We start from the raw sequence: 21069 nt of genomic DNA on the forward strand, positions 1-21069 counted from the left end.
ATTTAGGAGAAGAAAAAGGTTATTAGGAAAAGAATAATTAAAAAGCTCAGTATCAACACTAGAGACCTAATTTAAACTGGATCTGGTAGCATTTTCAGTCATTAAGGCACAAAACAAAATCAGACAGAGAGACCCTGAAATCCCCTGTTCCAGAGATATCCATCTTGAACATGATATATTGAAGAGATTACTCTAAAGAACCTTCTGTTGGGCCTCTCTGGATATGAGAGAAAGAATAATTTGCACATCTCAGACTTCAATTTTTTGTCTGCCTTTGCTCTCCAAACCAAGCAGGAGGCAGTGCCAAGTTCACTGTAAACTGCCATGTTCCTGTACAGCCTTTTCTGTCAATGTCACACTTCAGTCAACCCACAAAGTTACTGCTAGTAAAAAAGCAACAACACCAAACTTTTGAAAGTGGTTCTTTATATTTATATGGCAAGAACAGACTAAGTTGGCTGTAAATCAAAAATTACCTGACAATTCCAAAGTAGCCAATTGCTCTAGTATAAAATAAAACAACTTAGAGAAATTCAAAGCATTAAAAATTATAATATACCCAACAAGAAGAAACCTACCAAAATATAACATTTAGTAAAGTTCTGGATTAAAACAAGGGCACTGAACCCCGTTTTTTATTCTTCTTGAAAGTGGCAACAGCCCTACTGGAATATTTAATTTTTTCCTTTTAAAATCAAGGTTTCACAACTATTTAAGAAAACCAACCAACAACATTAACAAACCCAAAAGACGGATATTTCTGTAGGGCCTCCCCATCAGTGTGTTAGCTGCAAACATTACTTTTAAATTTTAGCTATCTTCACCAATACAGATTGTGACTTAAGGCAGTTCCCAGTCTCTGTTGGGCAAATGAGAGGAGTTAAAATGACTGGCCTTGAGCCAGAGAGCAGATCTCTCTGGGATGAGGAGTCCCTGAAACTGTATCAGCACTGGGAAACAATAAGTGGATTTTTAAATGAACTAATGTCATATTTAGATCATTTAAGGATGTATAATTCATCTCTATTAAGCTTGGCTTATCTAGCAAGCTGTTCACTGTTCCTCTGATGCCATGCCAAGAAGGCCACCTGAGCCAAGAGATGTAGCCATTGGCAACAAGGCACGAAAATAAAGAGACTGACGACAGTTTCTTGGGGTTTTATTATAAACCCAAACAAATCTGCAGCCTTCTGCTTCTGCTGAGAGATGTGAAAGCACAGAGAAGATTGGTGCTGCTGGCAGCTCAGGAACTAAACCCACCATGTCCAGTGTCTCCCCCACCTCAGCCAACACGAAGCAGCACGAGTCATGCCCTGCCATACCTGGCTGGTGTTCACATATGACCCATAGGGTTGGTAGTTTCACTCAGGCCAGGGTGGCTTCCTGGGTGTGGTGTTGGTGGCTCTGCCGATACGGCAGAAACTTTTTCTTCTTCCCTTCTCTTAAGGCAGGCTGCTTTAGGGTTTAGGTTTCGTTCTGTAACAGAAAAATCAGAGTTCTTAATATCCCACATGCTGACACCATGGGCAATATTGATACATGAACCTTGGAGTAAAAATAGCTCTGCAGCTTCCCCCTTCCGCTGCTGACACCCCCTGCTCACCCACAGGTGTCCAAAGCTGCAGACAATCACTACTGAAAGTCTTGCCAGACAGTTCCTAAACTGGTATTTAAAAAAACCCAAAGAGACAAAAAGCCAAAGCCAGACCCTTTCAGCAGCCTACATACACCTTCAGGAACTTTTAAAAAGCACCTTCTTTATCAACACAAGACACTGAAGTGCTAAATGAGACCTGTCTGTAATTCACAATATAATATAATGAAATTTATCCATTTTGTTGGTAGGCCGAAATCTTACCAACCTTGCTGACATCACACTAATTTTAGTCATGTTGCTGCTTCTTTCTTCCCAGTAAGTATTAGCCAGCTGTTAGGGCAGGGGAGGCAGCACACCCTGAATGGATAGTTCTCATCAGCCTCAGTCTGTGAAATCACCTTGTGCCCATCTTGGTTCAATCAAAAGACTGTGATGACAGTCACATACAGCAGGAGCATTATTTTTTTTTCCAAACCCTATTTCCTCTCACATTAAAGTCAGTATTTTATAATAACCAGCTGTGGACCAGCTATCAAGGTATTTTCATCAGTGTGTTTCCACTTCCCCACTTAGCTTCAATAGATGTAGATTTGGATCTCATTTCCAACTAATGACAGTTTCTAAAAGTCAACTGTTCCTGTTCTTCAAAACGGCTTTTCATGAATCAAATACAGAAGATGTAAATCACAGGGGTCCAAAGGACACATAAAAAACACGTAATATATTCCACTGTGGAATTTAATCAACATTTTAAGGTATATTTAAGGTATTTTCTCACTGCCAGTGCATTCTGTTTTGCAGTTGGAGATGGTAGATACAATTATAACTGCAAGAAGTCTGCCAAAACTGAACAGACAGCACAAGCCCTTCTCTTGCACTGCACAGGCACCCCTCTAGTAACTGCAGTTTACTGACCCCTGTGCATTTCAGCTCATCTGACAGAGACTATTTTGGATGGACTTGATAGTTCTGCTGTCACCAAAGTCATTATCAACAGCCTCCTACTGCATTTCCTTAGGATGAGCACTCCAAAAGAGTCTACTGGAACAAAAACCCCAAAACTGCTAACTTTCCTTAATCACAGTTTTCTTTGTCTAACTGTGGCTTGCCTTGAAGTTTTAAAGATTTGATTACGTGGAAACTTTGAAAGGAAGTTAATTTACAGTGATTTAGGAAATGGAGATAAAACCCCTGGCCTACACTGAGAGCTTAAATCTGAAATGGTTCATTTTGAATAGCACCAATCACAAAATGAGAAGCTTCATTACCAGCAGAGAGAGGAAATTGTTGATGCAATTACATAAAGCACTGTGCAAGCTCCTGTGGGTGTCACACAAAGCTCTGGTCACTCACTCACAGGAACAGGTGCACAGGGGGACGGGCAAGACAAATGGGAGCCAGGGCCTCTCTGCAGGAGGGCCCGTGAGCTTCCCAGCGCCAGCCCCGGACACACAGAGCACAGGGAATGTGAGGAAGGGAAGTTCTCCACTTCCACTGCCTGTACTATGGGACCAGGTTAGCTGTTAGCACACTGAAAAAAAGATTTCTACCACAGACACCAGGGCTGGAAGTCGTCTGGCCAAGGCAGAGTTATTTTATTAACATGGAGCTTCCTGTGAATTACAGGATCTGTGAGAGCAGAGAGATGGAACTGATGCTTTTTAAACACCAAAACCCATGCTTGATTACTGTCCCTCCGACTTCATAATACTCAACCTTATCTTCCAGACCACAGCAAGCATTTTTAGACCAAAACAGTGCCCAAAATCTAAGTCTCAGAGATGCTAAACTGGGTTTTACAATGGCCCCAGCTGCTGTCTCATCTGCAGAACAGTTGCTCTGTGCCTTGGAAGAGCTCTGGCTGGACACTGTGTGTTCCTTTACTGACAACTGGATCAGTAAAAGTGCCTGAAAACACAGCATCTCATCTTTACTGCATGAAGTACATAAGTTTGCGTTAAGTTAGTTATTTAGTCACTTTCAATAAACTCCTGTTGCTTGGATCTTCTGTGAAAAATACAAGCAACAAATGAGGAAAAGGAAGTAAAATGAACTACGCAAAAATAAAACGTTGTTAGCACTCGGTGACATCAGCGATTCAGAGATGTAGTGCATTGAGCAAATACAGCCACTGACATATCCACACCTCAGACTTTTCCTTGACACACTTCCATCAGTGAGACACTAAGGAAGGTGGCTGCTAATGAGTCCCAAACAGCAAAACACGAGGACACTCATTCGGGAAGTGCCTCCTCCACAGAACGAGACTATTTCTGTTGGAAGGGCCTCCCAGCCACCATCCAGTCTGACTCAGGACTGACCAAAAGGTCGAGTAAGGTACCCCAGAACTTCAACATGTCTTTGACAAAAGTAGACAGGGAGATTAAAAGTTAACCGTGGCTTCACCAACTCACAAGAACAGAAGAGCTGAAGAACCAAACGTGATTCTTAGAACCATCTCTCCTTATGAGAATGAATGGCACAAAGCAGTTTTCCTTCTGCACCTACCAGCAGGCCTATTGTTTCTTTCTTGAAAAAATTTAAAGGAATCAGAGAAAGAAGATTCGTGCAAACCCAGCTCTGATTCAATTAGAGCAGAAATTTCCTCCCTCCCCAGTACATGTTTAGTGCAAAAACTTAAGAAAACACAAATAAATTCACTGCATTTTAACATTTGAATTATGTGGAGTTCATCCTAAAACCGATCTCTTATTGTTTTCTACCACTAAATAAGTGCTTGTTACAATTTAAAGCAAGAAGTATCAATCTTTTAATTAAAATAATCTGCCTTGAAAACTTAAGTGAAGAGATGACTAACTGAAGAGGAAAAAGAAAGGTCGAAGTACAAACCTCAGACTCACTCTGTTCCCCTTTTTTAAAAAGTAATTCTTTGCTTTTTCTAAGAAACTTCAGCATCGTTACACAACAGCAAATACACTTTCAGCAGCTCGTGCATCTGGCTGAGCAGGTTCCAAGAGCCCCACAGTGCTCCATGGACAAAGCTGCCCCAGAGCTGCCCCAGCCCCAGGCCACTGACCTCTCACTTGCTGCTCCAGGCTGAGGATCACTGCCACAGCCTGGTGGAGGATGAGCAGCTTCGTCTGCGGCTTCTCGCTCTTGAGGTGCAGCTGGCACATGCGGCCCAGCTCCTTGAACGCCTCGTTGATGTCGCGCACGCGCAAACGCTCCCGGGCGTTGTTTGCCATTCTTCTCTCCTTCTCCCTTTCTATTTTCTGCTCTGGGTTTAAATCCTCATCTTCGTTAGTACTGCTGCAAGAAAGGAAACGTAACAGGATTTTGAAATATCGCTGGTATTTCAATCAAGTAATCGTGGTGCTGTAGGTGAAGAATTCAGTAATTTCCAATAAGGTTTTTGCTATTTTCCAATACATCAGTTTATACAAAAATGCATTCAAGGATTTTCAGTTTCATGAGCTTATTTAAATTTTACTTTTGTTAAAGACAACACTGGCCAATTTTAGAACTATTTTTTCTTTTACTACTCAGGGTAGAGCTAAACAGTTATATTTAGAATTCTTGAAGTGCCTCAAATAATGTCAAGTTTTTTAATATAGGTTCATCCAATTTAGTCTAAAACTGTGCAAAACTGCCAATCTACTAAAATTAATACACTAAAATGCCATTGAACATGTGTTAACACAGATTATGCTGCCTGTGATTGCAAAATTCTGATTGTTTACTGTTACCTCAAATTTCAATGCTTGTATCAGGCCTATCGGGCAGACCCAGAAGCATTTACCCAGTGTCAGCTCCAGTTTTGTGTCTGTGGCTTGGGAGGGCACAGAGTGTTTCAAGAGGACACTTAGCCACAGTGTTTCACCTCAGGCCCCAGGTCAGGAGCTGGAGCTCTCCACTGCCACAAACTCACATCTAGAAGGGCAGCCCTGGGCCAGGTACAAAGCATCACTAATTTCTGACATTGTCCCGTGCTCTGTGCTCAATCTTTTGCTGCTTACATATACAGGCAGACATTAGGCATGGCACTAGCACAAGGGAATGCAAACTTCCCAGCAAATTTTGTACCTTGCATTTAAATATACAGATACCATAAACCTTTCTCCCTTTCAGCTGCCTGTTGGTGCATGCACTGCAGTAACACAAAAGCCTTGCAATAAATTTATCAAATGTAAGGACAACATGGTACTGAGCATTATCAAAGCACAGCTTCTCCAGGTTATGTCAGCAACACACCTTGTTCTGCCTCTGGATGAGACCTTGATATCCTTCTGGGAGGACTCGTCATCTGATTTCATGTCATCTGATGAGGGGGGTTCATGGATATTTTCATCCTTCTCCTTATGTTCAGACTTGATTTCTGTTGGACCGATAGCGACAGACTGGCTCTGTAAGCCACCTGACAGTGCTGCAAGCAACCAGAGAGCAGAGTGAGTGTCACAGCACTGAAACACTGCACAGAACCTCAGCAGATAATGGCAGTGAGGGGCCAGAGACGAGCATGAGTCTGGGGAGACAACAGGAAGAACTAACAGAAAAAAGAAATCCTGGCAACACTGCTGTACTTGGACATGTGTCATGGGTTATAAAGCAATCACAGCTCACAGAGCAGCTTGATTGGTAACAGCTCAGTCTAAGGAAAACACTGTTTAAGACAAAAGGACATTGAGTGCAGTAAGGAAATTTGCACCTCATGTCTGGGCTGCAAATTTAAGGGCAGAGCTGCACTGACATGGAGGCTTGGGTTTAGGCTGAATATGCAACACCCCTAAATGGTGCTAGTATGCTAATAAAGGAGCTGACTTCTGTTTTCAGCAGTTTACTTCTTCAGCTAGAAATGGAAGGAACTGTAAACACGGGCCTGGAATGACCTCCTTCCATTGGCTGTGCTGAACTCTGGTCTCAGCCCACTCCATAGCTCTCCTGGCTGACTGGGAAATGGCTGCAGCTCTGCAAGTGGATCACGGCCCTTAAGCTGGAGGGACATGGCTATAATGCAGCCTTCTCTTGAAATTATATTGGAGTAATTGAGAGATGCCCTCAAAATTGTTGCAGGAGTCCCTAACAGTGGTGGTATATCAGATTTGTTATTAATTTTTATTTTCCAACATTATCTATGCCCCTATCCCTTGCACTGATGCCATTTTACCAAGATCTACAGCTTCACTGGCTCTGAACTACTGCAAACCCTGTCCAGCACTAAAGCCTGGAAAGTTACCTCTGTAGCTGTCTTGTGTTTTATGATTTAGTTCTGTGCTCTGAGCAGAAACTGTACTGGGAAGAACTGAATGGTTGCTGTTGAGGCTGACACCTTCTTCCCGGTGAGTCCCAACCTAAAGCAAGGCAAAGCAAAGATTTCTATTAAAGATGTGATTCAAAGAAATCGTCCAAAACCAGAAGTTAACACTGAAAGTATTTACTGGATTCGAGGCCCAAGTTAAAATTCTCGCTGAGTAAAGAAACATTTCGTTGACTGATGCTGTTACATTGAAACACTTGATTACACCTAACTGGACTGGGCCGTGACTCAAGCAGTGACTAACCCTGCTTGGAATAAAATAATCCAGGTGGATAACTATTCTTACCACCTATTTTCTCATCCATTCCTTCATAATACATCATGATTTAATTTCTGAGCAGCAAGCATTGAGATGAAGAGTCTTGAAAAATTCTAATTTTGCATAAACTTGAATTAAAGATACTTATGTGAGACATCTTTGAGTGTGCATACCCAACCTGAAGAGGCAACTTGTTCTGCTGCTCAATACAGAATACTGTCATCAACTTCTATTAAAAAAATATTTGTTCACAAAAAAAGAGGTAAAGATATACTGCCTGTATTTAAATAATTTGGAACACAGACCACTTAAAGCTTTTGATTTCTAAAGGCACAAAAGTCCTTAAACATTTATAATATAACCAACAAAATACAATTAAACAGTTAAAAATGAACAAAGACAAGGGATTCTACTATTATTTGTATAGTTACAAAAACTGGCTACAGATGAAGCTTTTTATTGGAACAGTAGCAAACATGTCAACTAGAAGATTAAGCCTTTAATTAAATAGGTTTATTGCCTGGAGTTACACATGAGAACCACTGTTTTTCAATAAATCCTTCAATCCTAGTAAACTGCTGAGCTTTGAATCCCTCTTGAGTAATTAATGCAGCTTTTACCTTTCATGTCTTAGTATGGGTTTTACCCAGAGAGAGATAAATACCCTTATGCAAGTTTATCCTTTGTTTAATATACACTTGTTCCTGTAAGCTAATGCACAGGAACAAAAAAAGAAAGGGGGAACCACCCCTCCTCAACAACACACAGCTAATATCAGGTCATTCCGGGCTGCTATTTGTATCCATTGTTCTGCAGAAAATCTCCTCTTGTATACTGTGGAATATCTGTTGCTATTTCAAGTATATTTTATCTTCCTCTGCGTGTAATAGGCTTTGTTTGTGAGAAATTCTACTCTGGATACAGTCGGCCCAGCTCCTGCAGGAGTCATGAACTCGCCGGGAGAAAGGAGCTGAGCCCGGGTCTTTCAGCCTATGAGACAAAACTCTCTGTAACTGGAACATGAAGCTCATTGTCACTCTGAACTTTTCAAAACGGAGTCTTTCCCTAATTCTGCCTTGCAGGTTGTGTGTTTTATTTTCTTCTTCTGGTCATGCTTAGTCCTAACACTTGAGGGTGCTTTTATTCAAGCTACAGACTATTAATTGTTTCAGGGCCAGTTTTGTTCCAAAATCTACTTCTTAAAAATGGCAAAACTTTCTTAAAGCTGCGTACAAACATAGCAGCTGCCAGAACCCTGGCAACTTTCAAATCTAGAGCTAATCTAAAGGCAATAGATTAGCAAATCAGTTCTGATAAAGGCAGAGAATAGATGAGAAATAAAACCTGAATTCAAGCCCATGCTCCAAACCTTTGAAACCAAGATGTACAAATTAAAAACATACAATTTAGATTAACAGGATTTACACAGAAATTTTAAGAGCTAAAATGTTACAAAACTGACTATAACACTGATTTTTATCTGTGACCTATGATATACCAGAAAATCCAATCTGGCAAACAAAAAAACCCAAATAAAATGACTTGCTGAAAATCACTGCATCCCATGCAGAGGCCAACAGCTCTGTTTGCTACAGTTTCAACTGACCGGTGGCTTCTTCAAGCTACCAAAGATTCAAGTATCTTAAACATCGCGTTAGTTTGCTCTCCTTTCCCTGGACTCGCACTGCATAGAGAAAGGGCTCTCCCCATCTGCATTTCAATGGAGCACAACCTCGGGCTTCCTTTAACTCTTCTGAAAGGCGGCCGGGGCCATCAGCTCCGCGGCGCTCGGAACAAACGAGCCTTCGACGTGTTTTATTGCTATTATTTATAAGCGATTCCCAGCCAGGCGCTGTCCTAGCACCAAGGGCCAGCTCCGGGGGCAGCGAGCCGCCGGCGGCTCCCGCCGTGCCCCGGTGCGGGCGCGGGGATCGCGGCGCTGCCGCGGCTGCCGAGCGGTGCCCATTTCCATACAGCTGCCGGGCCGGCAGCGGGGCTGTGCCGCGGCCCCGGCCCCCGGAGCCTGCGGGACTCGCGGCAGCTCGTCTCCACAGCGAACTAACTCGGAGTTAATGCATTCGCTCCGGCGCTAATCCAGCCTTGTTTCCATGGTCTCTCCTCCCAGGCAAAGCTCGAAGCTTCCCAGGCACACAAAATGGGAGACAAACGGAAGGCTGGGCTCTGCCCACACCGCAGGCAGTGTGCAGGGAGAACACAGCGGTGAGCAGTGACCAGGGCAGGCACAGCGCTCGGGATGGGCTGTGAGCAGTGACCAGGGAGGGCACAGCGCTCGGGATGGGCTGTGAGCAGTGACCAGGGAGGACACAGCGCTCGGGATGGGCTGTGAGCAGTGACCAGGGCAGGCACAGCGCTCGGGATGGGCTGTGAGCAGTGACCAGGGCAGGCACAGCGCTCGGGATGGGCTGTGAGCAGTGACCAGGGAGGACACAGCGCTCGGGATGGGCTGTGAGCAGTGACCAGGGCAGGCACAGCGCTCGGGATGGGCTGTGAGCAGTGACCAGGGCGGGCACAGCGCTCGGGATGGGCTGAGAGCAGTGACCAGGGAGGACACAGCGCTCGGGATGGGCTGTGAGCAGTGACCAGGGAGGACACAGCGCTCGGGATGGGCTGTGAGCAGTGACCAGGGCGGGCACAGCGCTCGGGATGGGCTGTGAGCAGTGACCAGGGTGGGCACAGCGCTCGGTATCACCGTGCTCACATCACTGCCCTTTGCCTGCTTCCTGCACACAATGCCAACACAACACACGTGGGCATCCAGTGCAATCACAAAAACCTTACCCTTCAGTAACCCCAGGCTGAGAAAAACAAAAGTCCTGTTACACGACTACGTTGTAATTTACCAGGTCAACTGTATTCATTTCTATGCATTTCAAGAAAGACTCGGTACACAGGACAATCTGCAGCCCCACTGGCACTTGTAATTTAAAAAAAAAACCCAAACCTGAGGACAAAACATATTTCAGTTGATTTTAGTGGTAACATTTGGGATCTGAAACCAGAAAATCAGTTAAGTATTTTAGGCAACTAAATAAAAACTAGACAAATCATGGGCAGTGATGACACACAACTGCATGCAGGAGAACCGAGAGTGACGCATGGGGAAAGGTCATCTCTGTCCTTTAATATTGGTTCTGCATCTCACACTTCAGTTGAGTATTCATTTTGAGCACTTAGCACTGAAAGCTTTTGAGAACTGGAAAATAAAAATACCACTCTTGGTCTTAGAACTTTTCAAGCCCTACTAGGCTGGTCAGTTTGGCTATGGTCATTAAAACCATTTTAGCCAAGGTGTGCATAATTAAGGCAATGAAAAGGGCTTTGTAATCAAGAATTTTACACTTCACACAGCTCAGAGTTGTTCAGTGGGAGCGTAATCTCTGCAGGGAAATAGCAACCCTGGAAGGATTTGAGCAAGAGCAGAGGTTGGTGTTGGCAAAGCTGCCTAACTGCCCTTTCGTGCTTCTACTGTAGCCGGCACAGGGCACAAAGAGGGAGATCACCAATTTTCCTAGATTCCTGTTATACCTGAAAAAACCCTCTGACTTAAGGATTGAGTTTCATCCTTAACTGAGTTTCCAGGCCTTTTATTTATTTATTTTTAATCAGTTCAGGCTGTTCTTTTTCCATTGTATTACAATGACAAATAAAAAGCAGCTTGAATAAGAACAAAAAGTATTACTTCTTAACTTTTCAATAATACATGAAATAAAATACAAATCAACTTCAAAGGCCAGTTAGCAAATATTTGATGAGTTTGAGATATTAAAAATCTATTTGAATAAGTCTAATGGCCAGCCCAGCTAAAAAGAAAACAAGACCATTCAGAGCAAGCAGGAAATGAAGTCAACTAGAGTTGTAAAATAAATCTGGCTCAAAAATTAAGCAAATGTTAAAATAAAACCATGCCTGGTTACACTAATTACATAAAAAGGAGTTAAATTACTCATTTCCTAGCTCCTTCTGCCAAGATCATCATCTTCAAGGGAAATTAAATTTTTTTCCTATTTTTTTTTTTAAAGAGCAAAAATGTTTTGTGTAAAGATCCCACCCTCCTTCAACAAGGAAGTTTCATTTAGTGCTGAATTCCAATGAATATTTCTTGACCCTATGTCAAACAAAACTTCAAAAATAGGTAATCACCGTTATCAATGTTGACATTTCTCACTATGCTAGCCCAATACTCATTATTTTCTTAAAATTTACTGGATGTCATCTTAAGTAAAGCAGTATTTAAATCTGGAGTGAAGGCTGGATCTTACAGTTCAGGTCATGTGTCAAATCCTCTGCTCTCCTACTTACTATTTAAAAAGAACGCCAACCCAATAGTAAATAAGAGTTTGTAATTAATTGATTATTGAAGAAGAATTAGCCCTTATACCTGGGGGGCATTACTGCAATGCAGTCATCACTAATAAAGCACTCAGTGTGCACCACAGCCAGATGTGCCAGCCCCTGCTCTGTACCTATTTCAGGACTCCATCCTAAGTCGTGCTGAGTTCCTGCAATTGCAAATGATGTCAAAGGGCGCTCTTTGGGGACTGGGCAAGGCCACAACAGGATGCCTTCTGTTGGAGCCAATTATTCTGATGTAACAGAATTAAGGTCAATCCAAGAAATTCTTTAGCTGACTCACTTTTCAAGGCAAAACTGATCTGCAAACTCGTTTCACCAAGTGAGGATGAAATGTACAGGCAATTTTTTTTTGTTTGTTTTCTTAATTTAAGTTTATTTCTAACAGACAAGCATCTGTCGGTCAAATAGTCAGATGATAAATTAGATGTGTGGTAGTTGCACAACTACATTAAACTAGTGAAGATCAAAGAACTTCTGCCCATTTTGGAGAGTCATTTTCCACTGTCCCCTATTTTAATAAAAACTGAGTTGATAAAATATTTACCATTGCTTATTTAAAAGAGAAACTGAGATTTTTACGTACGTTTTGGCACTACTTTTATTTGACTGTGTCTGGCTTAGCAGTATCAGAACGTTCCTCAAGTCACAGAAAAAATTTGTCACTGCAGTTTCAGTCACTCACTTTATGCCACATCAAGACCAAAGAGGAAAAAAGTTTTGTTTTGTATGACTAAATTTCAGTCTTCCCCAGAACATGGTAGAACTTTAAAAACATTCTTTAAATATTAAATCTCAGTAGGTACTACAAAAAAATTCAAAAGTTCTTATGCATCACTTCTTTCATTACTAAAAGTTACTGTGAACTGGTATAGAAAGCTGAAGTGGGTTGTGCATTTGGAAAGTACCCCCTCCCCAAAGCCCCCAAACACACGCAGCTTATAGAAAGCAACCAGTTCTTTTTGATGTTTACTGCAGTGGTCCTGAAATTAATATAAATGGATGTGTGACGTGCGAATGGGAGAGCCTGGAACTAATTCTGTTTTATAGAATACAAACCCTTCAGCAATTGGGGTACCTAATTATTTTGATGATAGGTGAAATTTTGCCTTGATCACATAGTACCCAGCTGTGAATCTGTTTTATAACAGAAAATTTCACAGCATGTAACTGGTCTTTAAAATTACGCTGTAAACATGCAAACACATGGCACCACTAAAACAAGCATGTTTTTAAAAGCTCTTTTTCCTTTAAGCATTTTTGAGAAGGGTGGAATGAAAAGGAAGAAAAAGGGAAGTGAGCAATGCTACAAATAGATTCGTTTACTGTGTAATGCTTTTAGCATATTTCTAATCTATAAAAAGCTCAACTACATTTTTTCAGAACGGTTCACATTTTTAAAGAAACTAAAAGAGATGGATTGAATTATTTCACCCTTCTTGGGGACTAATCTGAAAGTAGTTTCCTTTTCATTGTTACTTACACTACAGCTGTGCTCAAACTCCTTTTTGTTTAGAAAAAAAAGTTTAAATTTTGAGCCTGCGCACACTATGGTTCCACATTCCAACAGCTTCCTCCCAGTCCTCTGCCAGCATCTGCTATTGAAGACTAGTTCCAATTTACAATAAACAGCTTTTCCAGACCAGAACACTTGAAATTCAGTCCTTCTCGACTGCTTTTCCCATTCAATCTCCCTATTCACCATTTCAAGGAGAAAACGGTTCTGCCAATTATTACACATCTGGAAAAAATGCATGTATAAGCTGAAATGCTCTCAGCAGAAAGTTTCAGCTTTCTGCATATGGTCACAGCAGGATTTTATGGGCCACTGACCAGGCCAAAGTCTAAGTTTTCCCATCTCTTTCCTCCCCCTCATTTCTGCCCACCCCCACTCCAACATTCTAATTGGAAACCCATAGCAGGTGCAAGCTGTCTGCCATCTTTTCCTCCACAAAAATCTCAAGTGGTTTCTTCCTGATAAATATTAGTCTTACAGCCCAGTTCTACCTCAGTAGGCTCTACAATAGTTTCAGTGCATCAGCTGCAGTTGCTTTGCATAAATATACTCATGTTTTGTAACATCATTACCATGGATGCTTGTCTGTTGGCTGTTACAAGGCTGGATGCTCCATAGCTTGAGTTCAGGCTTCCAATTGGCCCATTGTGGGATGGTCCCAATAAACTATGGATATCTCCATGGCCAGCTGACAGGCTGGTGGAAGGCCCCACGGCGTGGTTCCGCAGCACATGGATGGCGTCATCCAGTCTGTCCAGGCGATCCTCCATCCGGGACTGCTGTGGGGAGCCAAGAGGGGCAGCAAGAGCCATTACTGAATGAATCCCCTGCTCCCACACCACAACAGAGTCTAGCTCGGAGGTATTAAAGATACAAGATGAAATGTGGTATCAAAATAGTATCAAAAGACTTTGAGAGCACCTACCAGTACTACAAACAAACAGGAAAAAGAAAATATTATCTGGAGATTTTGTTCAAGATAGCATTCAATCCTCAAATAGGTGGCAGCTTTGAAAGTGAAGCTTATTAAAAGGTTAATGTTACTCAGCTGCTATTATATGGCATGAAAAGAAAAAAGGAATTGCTACAAAATAAGCTAATGCAGGACAAGAAAGAATGATCATAAAATCAGCCTCACCATGCTGGAAACAATTAAGAGAGGCAGTAGTTTTTTGAGAATCTGTATTACAAAAAAACTGGACAAAACTCTAAGTTATTATTTTTTAAAATGGACCTTCAAAGAGATTAGGAATTTCAGAAATAGAAGCAAGTTGTATTACTGTCGAAGTCTGTCTTAAAATACTTCTTTTAATTACTTTCTTTTATTAAGAGGAATACAAAAAAACCCCAAAAAAACAAAAAAACCAAAGCAAAACCAATTCTGACATTGCAGCTCTAGAAACTGAAATAGCAGGACGTTGGAGTCAAAAGATGGGTCATACACTACACTAATTTAAGTTTTTAATGGGGAATCCGAAGGAAGCGTTAATTGAAACACAAAAAGGCACCATCTAAAGTGAAATAGTACCTCACAGACATCCTTTAAGAAGGACATTGCATCTTGCAAATGCTCGTGAAGTTGCTGTTCAACTCGATTTTTCTGGCAAAGTCAAGACAGAACAGGAAGCAAAGCACAGGTTAAGATTAATTCAAAAAAGAGGTGAGGAAACAGCTGATGTGCATGTCAGCAATAAATTGTTAGTCAAGTTAATGCAACAGAGATCTGATTATATTAAGATAAGAAAAGGCTAATATTTAACACTGCAGTTATGTTAGAATTCTAAGATGTACATAACAATTATATTTCATTGCAAAAATATTGAAGAAAAGAAATCTGATTTAACTTAAAATTTATTCTTGTTAGACAGAAAAAAATAGAAATTACATCTGTGGAAACTAGAAATATTAAGCAAATAATCAAAACCTTCCCTCAGATTTTCCCTGTTTCCTTCCCAATATTGTATTGGAAACGTAAGAAGGAAGTCAGTAACTGAAATCCTCTGCTGAATCCTCAAAAGAAGAAAATTTACAATGCTGTAGATTACTACCTGTGTGTTTTTCTGTAAAATGTTTAATTAATAAAGGAACATTCCCCACAACAAATAATATACAAACAAAATGTATTAATACTTTAATAGCAGTGCAATGCAAACAAGCCCTAGAGACTGCCATTTGAGGGAGAGAGGGGGAAGGACAAGTAAATGCGGAGGCATGAAGTCTTTATCTTTCTCCAGACTGAACTTTAGATAAGAATTAGCTATGGATTTGTGAAAAGGTACCAGAATCTCATAACAGCGCTTTAGCACCAGCTGTCCTCAGCACAGAAGCCTGATGCCCAAGGAACAGATGGTGAAAGACACACCCTGCACGTCTTATATTGTTCAACTGAACAGGCCATTTGTTAGCAAAGAATTCATTTGTAATGCTATCCTACTGTTTCCTTTAATGATATGCAGGATTTATACAAAACCAAGCCTTCAACTCCGAAGTAAAAAGTACTATGTTGCTTTCAGCAATTCTTACCAAGGAGTGTAGAGAGTTTTCATAGCTGGGAGATGAGGGGGCTTGTCCTCCACTCCTCGACCACTGACTGGCACCTGTCAAAATTGTCTAGGTTAGTGCACAGATTTACACGGCAGAACTGGGAAGCAGAGACTGTATTTCTCAACATAATTAAACCCAACATATTCTGCATAAAGGTAAGCTAACATATGGGTATACAAAGGAGGAGAAATTCCTTCATTCTGCCTTACTGAGGGATAATTTTCATATCCTGGCATCTGTAGGGTTAGATCATTGTCAGTGACAAAAGCAGTGACATCTTCAAAGAACTTCAACGTTAAAAAGTGGACTAAGTACACACACACCATGTTTGAAATACCTGCTTCTGCCTGTGTCACCATAAAAGATTTGCTGAATTCTTCTTCAGATTCTGCTCAGTATATGAAGGTGTATTTTTAATATTGTTAAAATACACAACAAAAATATTTAAAGTAATCAAATAGACACCAAGCTAAGGATAACTGGAGAATCATTTTTATGACACCTCTCTACTAAACATGAAAACTTAAAATTGGATCTAAAAGCTTCATCTTGTCTAGTTGTAAACTATACCATTTTAGATTACAATGCATTCCAAATTTAGAAGAGTAAAAATATACCTAAGTAATTTCCATTTTGTATTTCAAATATACTTAAGGTAAATCAGCAGAAGAATCATTGATTGTGCAACAAATTGACAATTAAATTCATATTACCTATACAGTGAAAATTCAAATACATAGGCATTCTAATCTGACATAAATATATCTAATTATCACGTAAATTTTAAAAATAATTAGATGTGAAATGCAATAACTAATAAAGAAGTACTTTTAACACAAAGCCTGAAGTAGTACAACATGCATTTTTCTCACCAACTAATAATGCATCTTTTATAAAGATACTACATGAAATTCTATGGCCATTAGAGACAGCTTCCTTTCAGCCATACAAATGTAATAATAAAGCAATTACATTAATAAATTATGGATATACAATCCAACACAGCTCATTAAAGGAAGAGCCTGTGGGCTTGTTCTTTCAATAACAGCCAGAGCTGTGTGTCTGGAAAACTGGGAAAAGGTTTAATAACATTACAGTTCCTTTGTTCAGAGAGCTGCAAGTAGTTACCTTTTAAAGACAAGGTTTTATTTAACAAAAAGAGTACAGCTTGCATAGCTATTAAAATTATTAAAATACCTAAATATTTCCTTTCTAATTAAAAAATAACAACAATATCCTATTTTATGAAAGTCCAGAGCTGCCATAATTGTGTTGGAATTCTCTTTTATAATACAAAGAATTCAGAGAGTAAATTTATAATTACCCATTTTCATTTCACACAGCTACTCTGGGTCTGGACCTGTAGTCTCTGTCTGCATTGCTGTCATTCCTGAACTTGGGAATAATGCTTGGAGTCCCACTTATTTTTGCACAGCCATTAATGAAAAAACTATGGAGTATTTTGGTTCAACATAATGTTCAAATTTTTCCCTGATCAGAGCTCCATTTTTAGAGACAGGACTGTGGCCAGGAGCACTCCTGCTATCAGAACTCGGAGTAGCAGTCCCTCCAGCATAGCAGCAGCTCAGGATTAAGCAGGAAGGTGGCCAGGTGAGCAGCAAACAGACTGAAAGCTTGACTCGTTTGTTTGGGGGGTTTAACTAAATAAGATCCTATTTCTATAGTGTGAGCCCAGAATAAACTGCGAGTGGGACGTCTCACAAAGGAGACAAAAAGAAAAGAAGGGAGGGAATAACCAACTCCTATGCAGTGGCCAACCCAAGTGCAACCTGCAGCTTTCAGTCACACCTCTGTGCCAGCAGGGCTCTTCCCGAGCGGTGGCACTCTGCCTCCATGGCTGCAGGTTGCCAGATGGCACCGATTTCCTGCTTGCCTCATTCTACTCCCCCTCCTAGAAGTTTGTGCATGAAATCCACCAATTATGTTAAAAAGCATCCTGGCACCAGAAGCCCTGCAATTAACAACTGCAGCTTTTAGTGCAGCACCAACACAGCAGCATTAAAAAACAAATAAGCCAGGCAAGTGCTAGGATTTACAGGGGTCACCGACAGCAATCACTGCAGTATTGTTCCTACCCCTAGTCTCCCCAACACTAATCCTCTGGCTCCCCTTTCAAACACACTCGGAGCTGCAGAGGGCTTTGCATCCTCAGAACCCACCAAACCTCCTGAATGCCTCTGATCCTGCACAAGGATTCTCAAAATACCGAGGCTCCCACCATTCAGATCCCTATATAAACTTCACATGCGTGTACACAAACATTAAAACTATGCAAGATGCTCAGCTCTGGGCATGTTTATGTAAAATTAGAAATTAAATGAGGGCAGGGCAGGCGAGACATGCACTATTGTCTCATAATACTTGGGGGTTTTCATCAAGTTGTTCTCCAAGCTTTTACTTAACTGAATTAAAAAACGTCATTAATCCTCATTCAGCAACATAAGAGCCAAAGAGCCAGTCATGAGCTTATGAACCCCAAGGTCTCATGACGTTGGTATCTGTCAGTGCTCTCCCTGGTAAACAGAGTACTCCTACCCTAATTCACAATTAAAGGATGGACAAATTATGACTTAAGCAATCTGTAATACTATGAATGCTAACTAAACAAATACCTAACTGCAAAAGGGGAAAATGACAATGAAGGCTAAAATGCTCCAAAATATATTATTTCAGTACACATAAAACATTTGTTTTATTTGCAATAACTTTTTGGGTCAAGACAGAAAATGGCTACCAGGAGTATAAATAGCAATAAATGCAGTAGTAATTACTTCACATTGTGCTTCACCGTGTTCTCAGTGACTCATCTGGGAATAAAGATAAAAGTCCAGATTCATAAATGAAGGTAATTAACTACTGGAGCAATTTACCAAAGGCTTGATAAATTCTGTATCACTGAAATTAAAGGGGATGGGAGGGTACAAATGTGAAGCAGATGCTAAGTTTGAGATCGAAAAGGACTTAAGTATTATTTGCTTATGTCCACTACTGTCTTAACCATCAGAATCCAAAATAAGGAACACAAAGTGCAAATTTTGTAGGTTTCATACAGATTGCAACAGGCAAAGACAACAACAGCAAAAGGAAAACACAAATTTTAGTGACCTCAAATTTGTATTCTAAACTCAGAAATTAGCTAGTGCTTTCACACTTAAAAAATGAGGTGCAGTATCGCATTAGGCAACTCTTGAAAAAAACCTCTTTGGGATTTTTAAAATCTTAAATACTTTAAAGTATCAGAATTTCTCTCTTCCAGCCACAAAATATTTTCAATACTTGCTTTGATGTTAAAAAGAAAATAATAACAATATTCTGGTCTGCCTTTTCAGTACAACAGAATACACAAAACATTTTTTGTCAACTGTAATCACTAAATCAAAAATCCCATTAATCTCATCATTACTCAATTCAACATGGATTATTCAGTAATAGAAAAGAAATGCCCAAAGCAGCTGCTCAGGTAAACCATGTCAGATATTCATTAATCCATTACATCCACAGAAACCAGAGTAGTCTCCATTAAACAGGAGTGAAGCATGTATGATGGAGGTTTTGAGTGACACTGCAGATAGAGATATGCATATTCACATCCATATGATGGTGGCTGTATTTTGCATGCAATACCTTTGCTAATTTATTCATCTAGATTACAAAAGCGTTCAGCTAAGGTCGTTCTGTATTTTTACCTTAAGGTAATTTTGTTGTTTTATAAAAAGCACAACACTTTTAGAAAGTGAACAACGGCCAGGAGCCTACAGGTTTATATTAAACAACAGAGAATAGGGAAATAGACTGCTGTATAAATGTTAAATAATTTAACAAATTGCACTATAGGAAAGAACAGGGTTAAAAGCTACATCATCTTACTTGTAATTCTAGTTCTTTGTTAAACAGCAAATTTAAGTCAATGGAGCTTTCACAGTCCTCTCTATATGGAGAACAGCTGTTCAACTTTTACTAGACAGCTGAGGCCACAGTGTCTGTGAAAGCTGCACTACCACTAATAGCTGTAGGCAGCTGCCCACAGTTCATCTCCACACTGGAATGCTTCTTCCCATATTCACTACAAACACACAAAGCACAGGTGACAGAGGTGGCTGCAATACACAGCATTTATTTTGAAAAATGCCAGAAATTCTTCTCCCATAGAATGAAAACATTCATGAAATATATGAATGAAAAGCTATCTTGTGTAAAAATTGGATAGACTCATAGCCTACTATATTTTCATTAGAGGGAACACACATCTGCTGTGTTTGTCACTGAAAGCCGCCGCAGAGCTTTCACATATAGCTTTAAAAAAAACCCCAAATCAAATCAAATCAAATCAAATCACTCCTCTTTCTCTCAAACAGTGCAAATCTGTACAAGTATCTTTACAGCCCAGATAATGTATGGTCAGTTAATGCTTCCAAACATTATTTTAATTAGCTAATTTTCAAATCAAGTTGTCAGGACTCAAGTGAATGCCCCTAACAAAATGTCTAAGAATCTGGATTTATAAATCCTCATTCTGTACAACGGAAAAAAAACCCAAAATGCAAGGGTTATGCAAGGAAGTTAATGCTGATTTCACTGTGATTCCAAATAGGACCTTCTTGAAACAACAAACAAGGTATTGACAAATGGCCAGTCTTGTACCTGTAAGAGGCGATGGTGACCCAACTGGTGTTGATGGATTCGATGGAAAACTACTGCTGGTATGATCAGGAGAATAAATCTGACAACAGACAAAGAGATTATACATCAATATGCGCTATAATACACAGGAAAAAAAGCTGTTAGGATTCTTTTTCATGTTTTAATTGTCACTCTTGATTCTGGATTGATAAAAAATGCAATTTGATCCTTCAATCACAGCTCTGCTTTATTACACTCAAGGCTCTAAAAATGTCCGAAGAACTTTCATTTTCAAGCAGCTGTCCAAATAAGCACAGCCTGTATTTCATAGTGACACAAGTATTACTGACCTTCCTGCTCATTTAAGAGCAACAGAAATTACAGCCTTTCTGTCTCTGCAGGGGAATGATTCACGTAAGAGTTCACAGTACACAGCTAATTATATCAAACAAAACTTCAGGAAAATGCCAATGAATAATGACTTTCCAAACTTTAGAGAGAGATTTTAGCAGTTAACAGATGTTATCTGCTAAAAATTAATCCTTCACAAAATACCAAGAAAGCATTCAGGCTCCCTTATTATTGCTACTACCAAACAAAAAACACTTGAAATTTTGTTCCTCTTGCAATGTATTGCAGCACATAACATGTTTCTCTCTTATTTCAGTATCAACTAGCCTCTTGAGATACTAAACTTCAACTCACAACAATTCTTTCCTTGCTATTAATGAAATTAAAAACTATTGGTAAAAATAGAAGACATAATGCTTAAAGATTTAATTAAAAATTAAAATCTCAAGACACTGGGAAAATTCATTTTATGAAGGGAATTGAATAGATTTAGAGGCTAACTATGGACTTCAGAA

The 21069-nt window shown here is 40.1% G+C and overlaps 1 protein-coding gene across 13 annotated transcripts in view; it reads right to left on the reverse strand.

Moving 5' to 3' along the window:
• TCF12 (transcription factor 12) overlaps positions 1-21069 on the reverse strand; it is a 160462-nt gene that overhangs the window by 2296 nt on the left and 137097 nt on the right. For 5 of the 13 annotated variants that reach the window (XM_088172494.1, XM_014873978.2, XM_014873979.2 and 2 more), the window contains 8 exons: positions 20225-20303; positions 15542-15615; positions 14547-14618; positions 13591-13797; positions 6792-6906; positions 5810-5981; positions 4635-4867; positions 1323-1476 (listed from right to left, as the gene is read on the reverse strand). In XM_088172494.1, coding sequence (XP_088028620.1) covers positions 1334-1476; positions 4635-4867; positions 5810-5981; positions 6792-6906; positions 13591-13797; positions 14547-14618; positions 15542-15615; positions 20225-20303 — 1095 coding nt within the window. In that variant the 3' untranslated portion in view covers positions 1323-1333. The remainder of the gene's footprint in view (positions 1-1322; positions 1477-4634; positions 4868-5809; positions 5982-6791; positions 6907-13590; positions 13798-14546; positions 14619-15541; positions 15616-20224; positions 20304-21069) is intronic. The other 8 variants (XM_088172496.1, XM_014873988.2, XM_088172495.1 and 5 more) reach the window with 6 other exon arrangements.

Source organism: Sturnus vulgaris, chromosome 13 (genome assembly GCF_052056855.1).
Source record: "Sturnus vulgaris isolate bStuVul1 chromosome 13, bStuVul1.hap1, whole genome shotgun sequence".
In the NCBI taxonomy this organism is placed as follows: Eukaryota; Metazoa; Chordata; class Aves; order Passeriformes; family Sturnidae; genus Sturnus; species Sturnus vulgaris.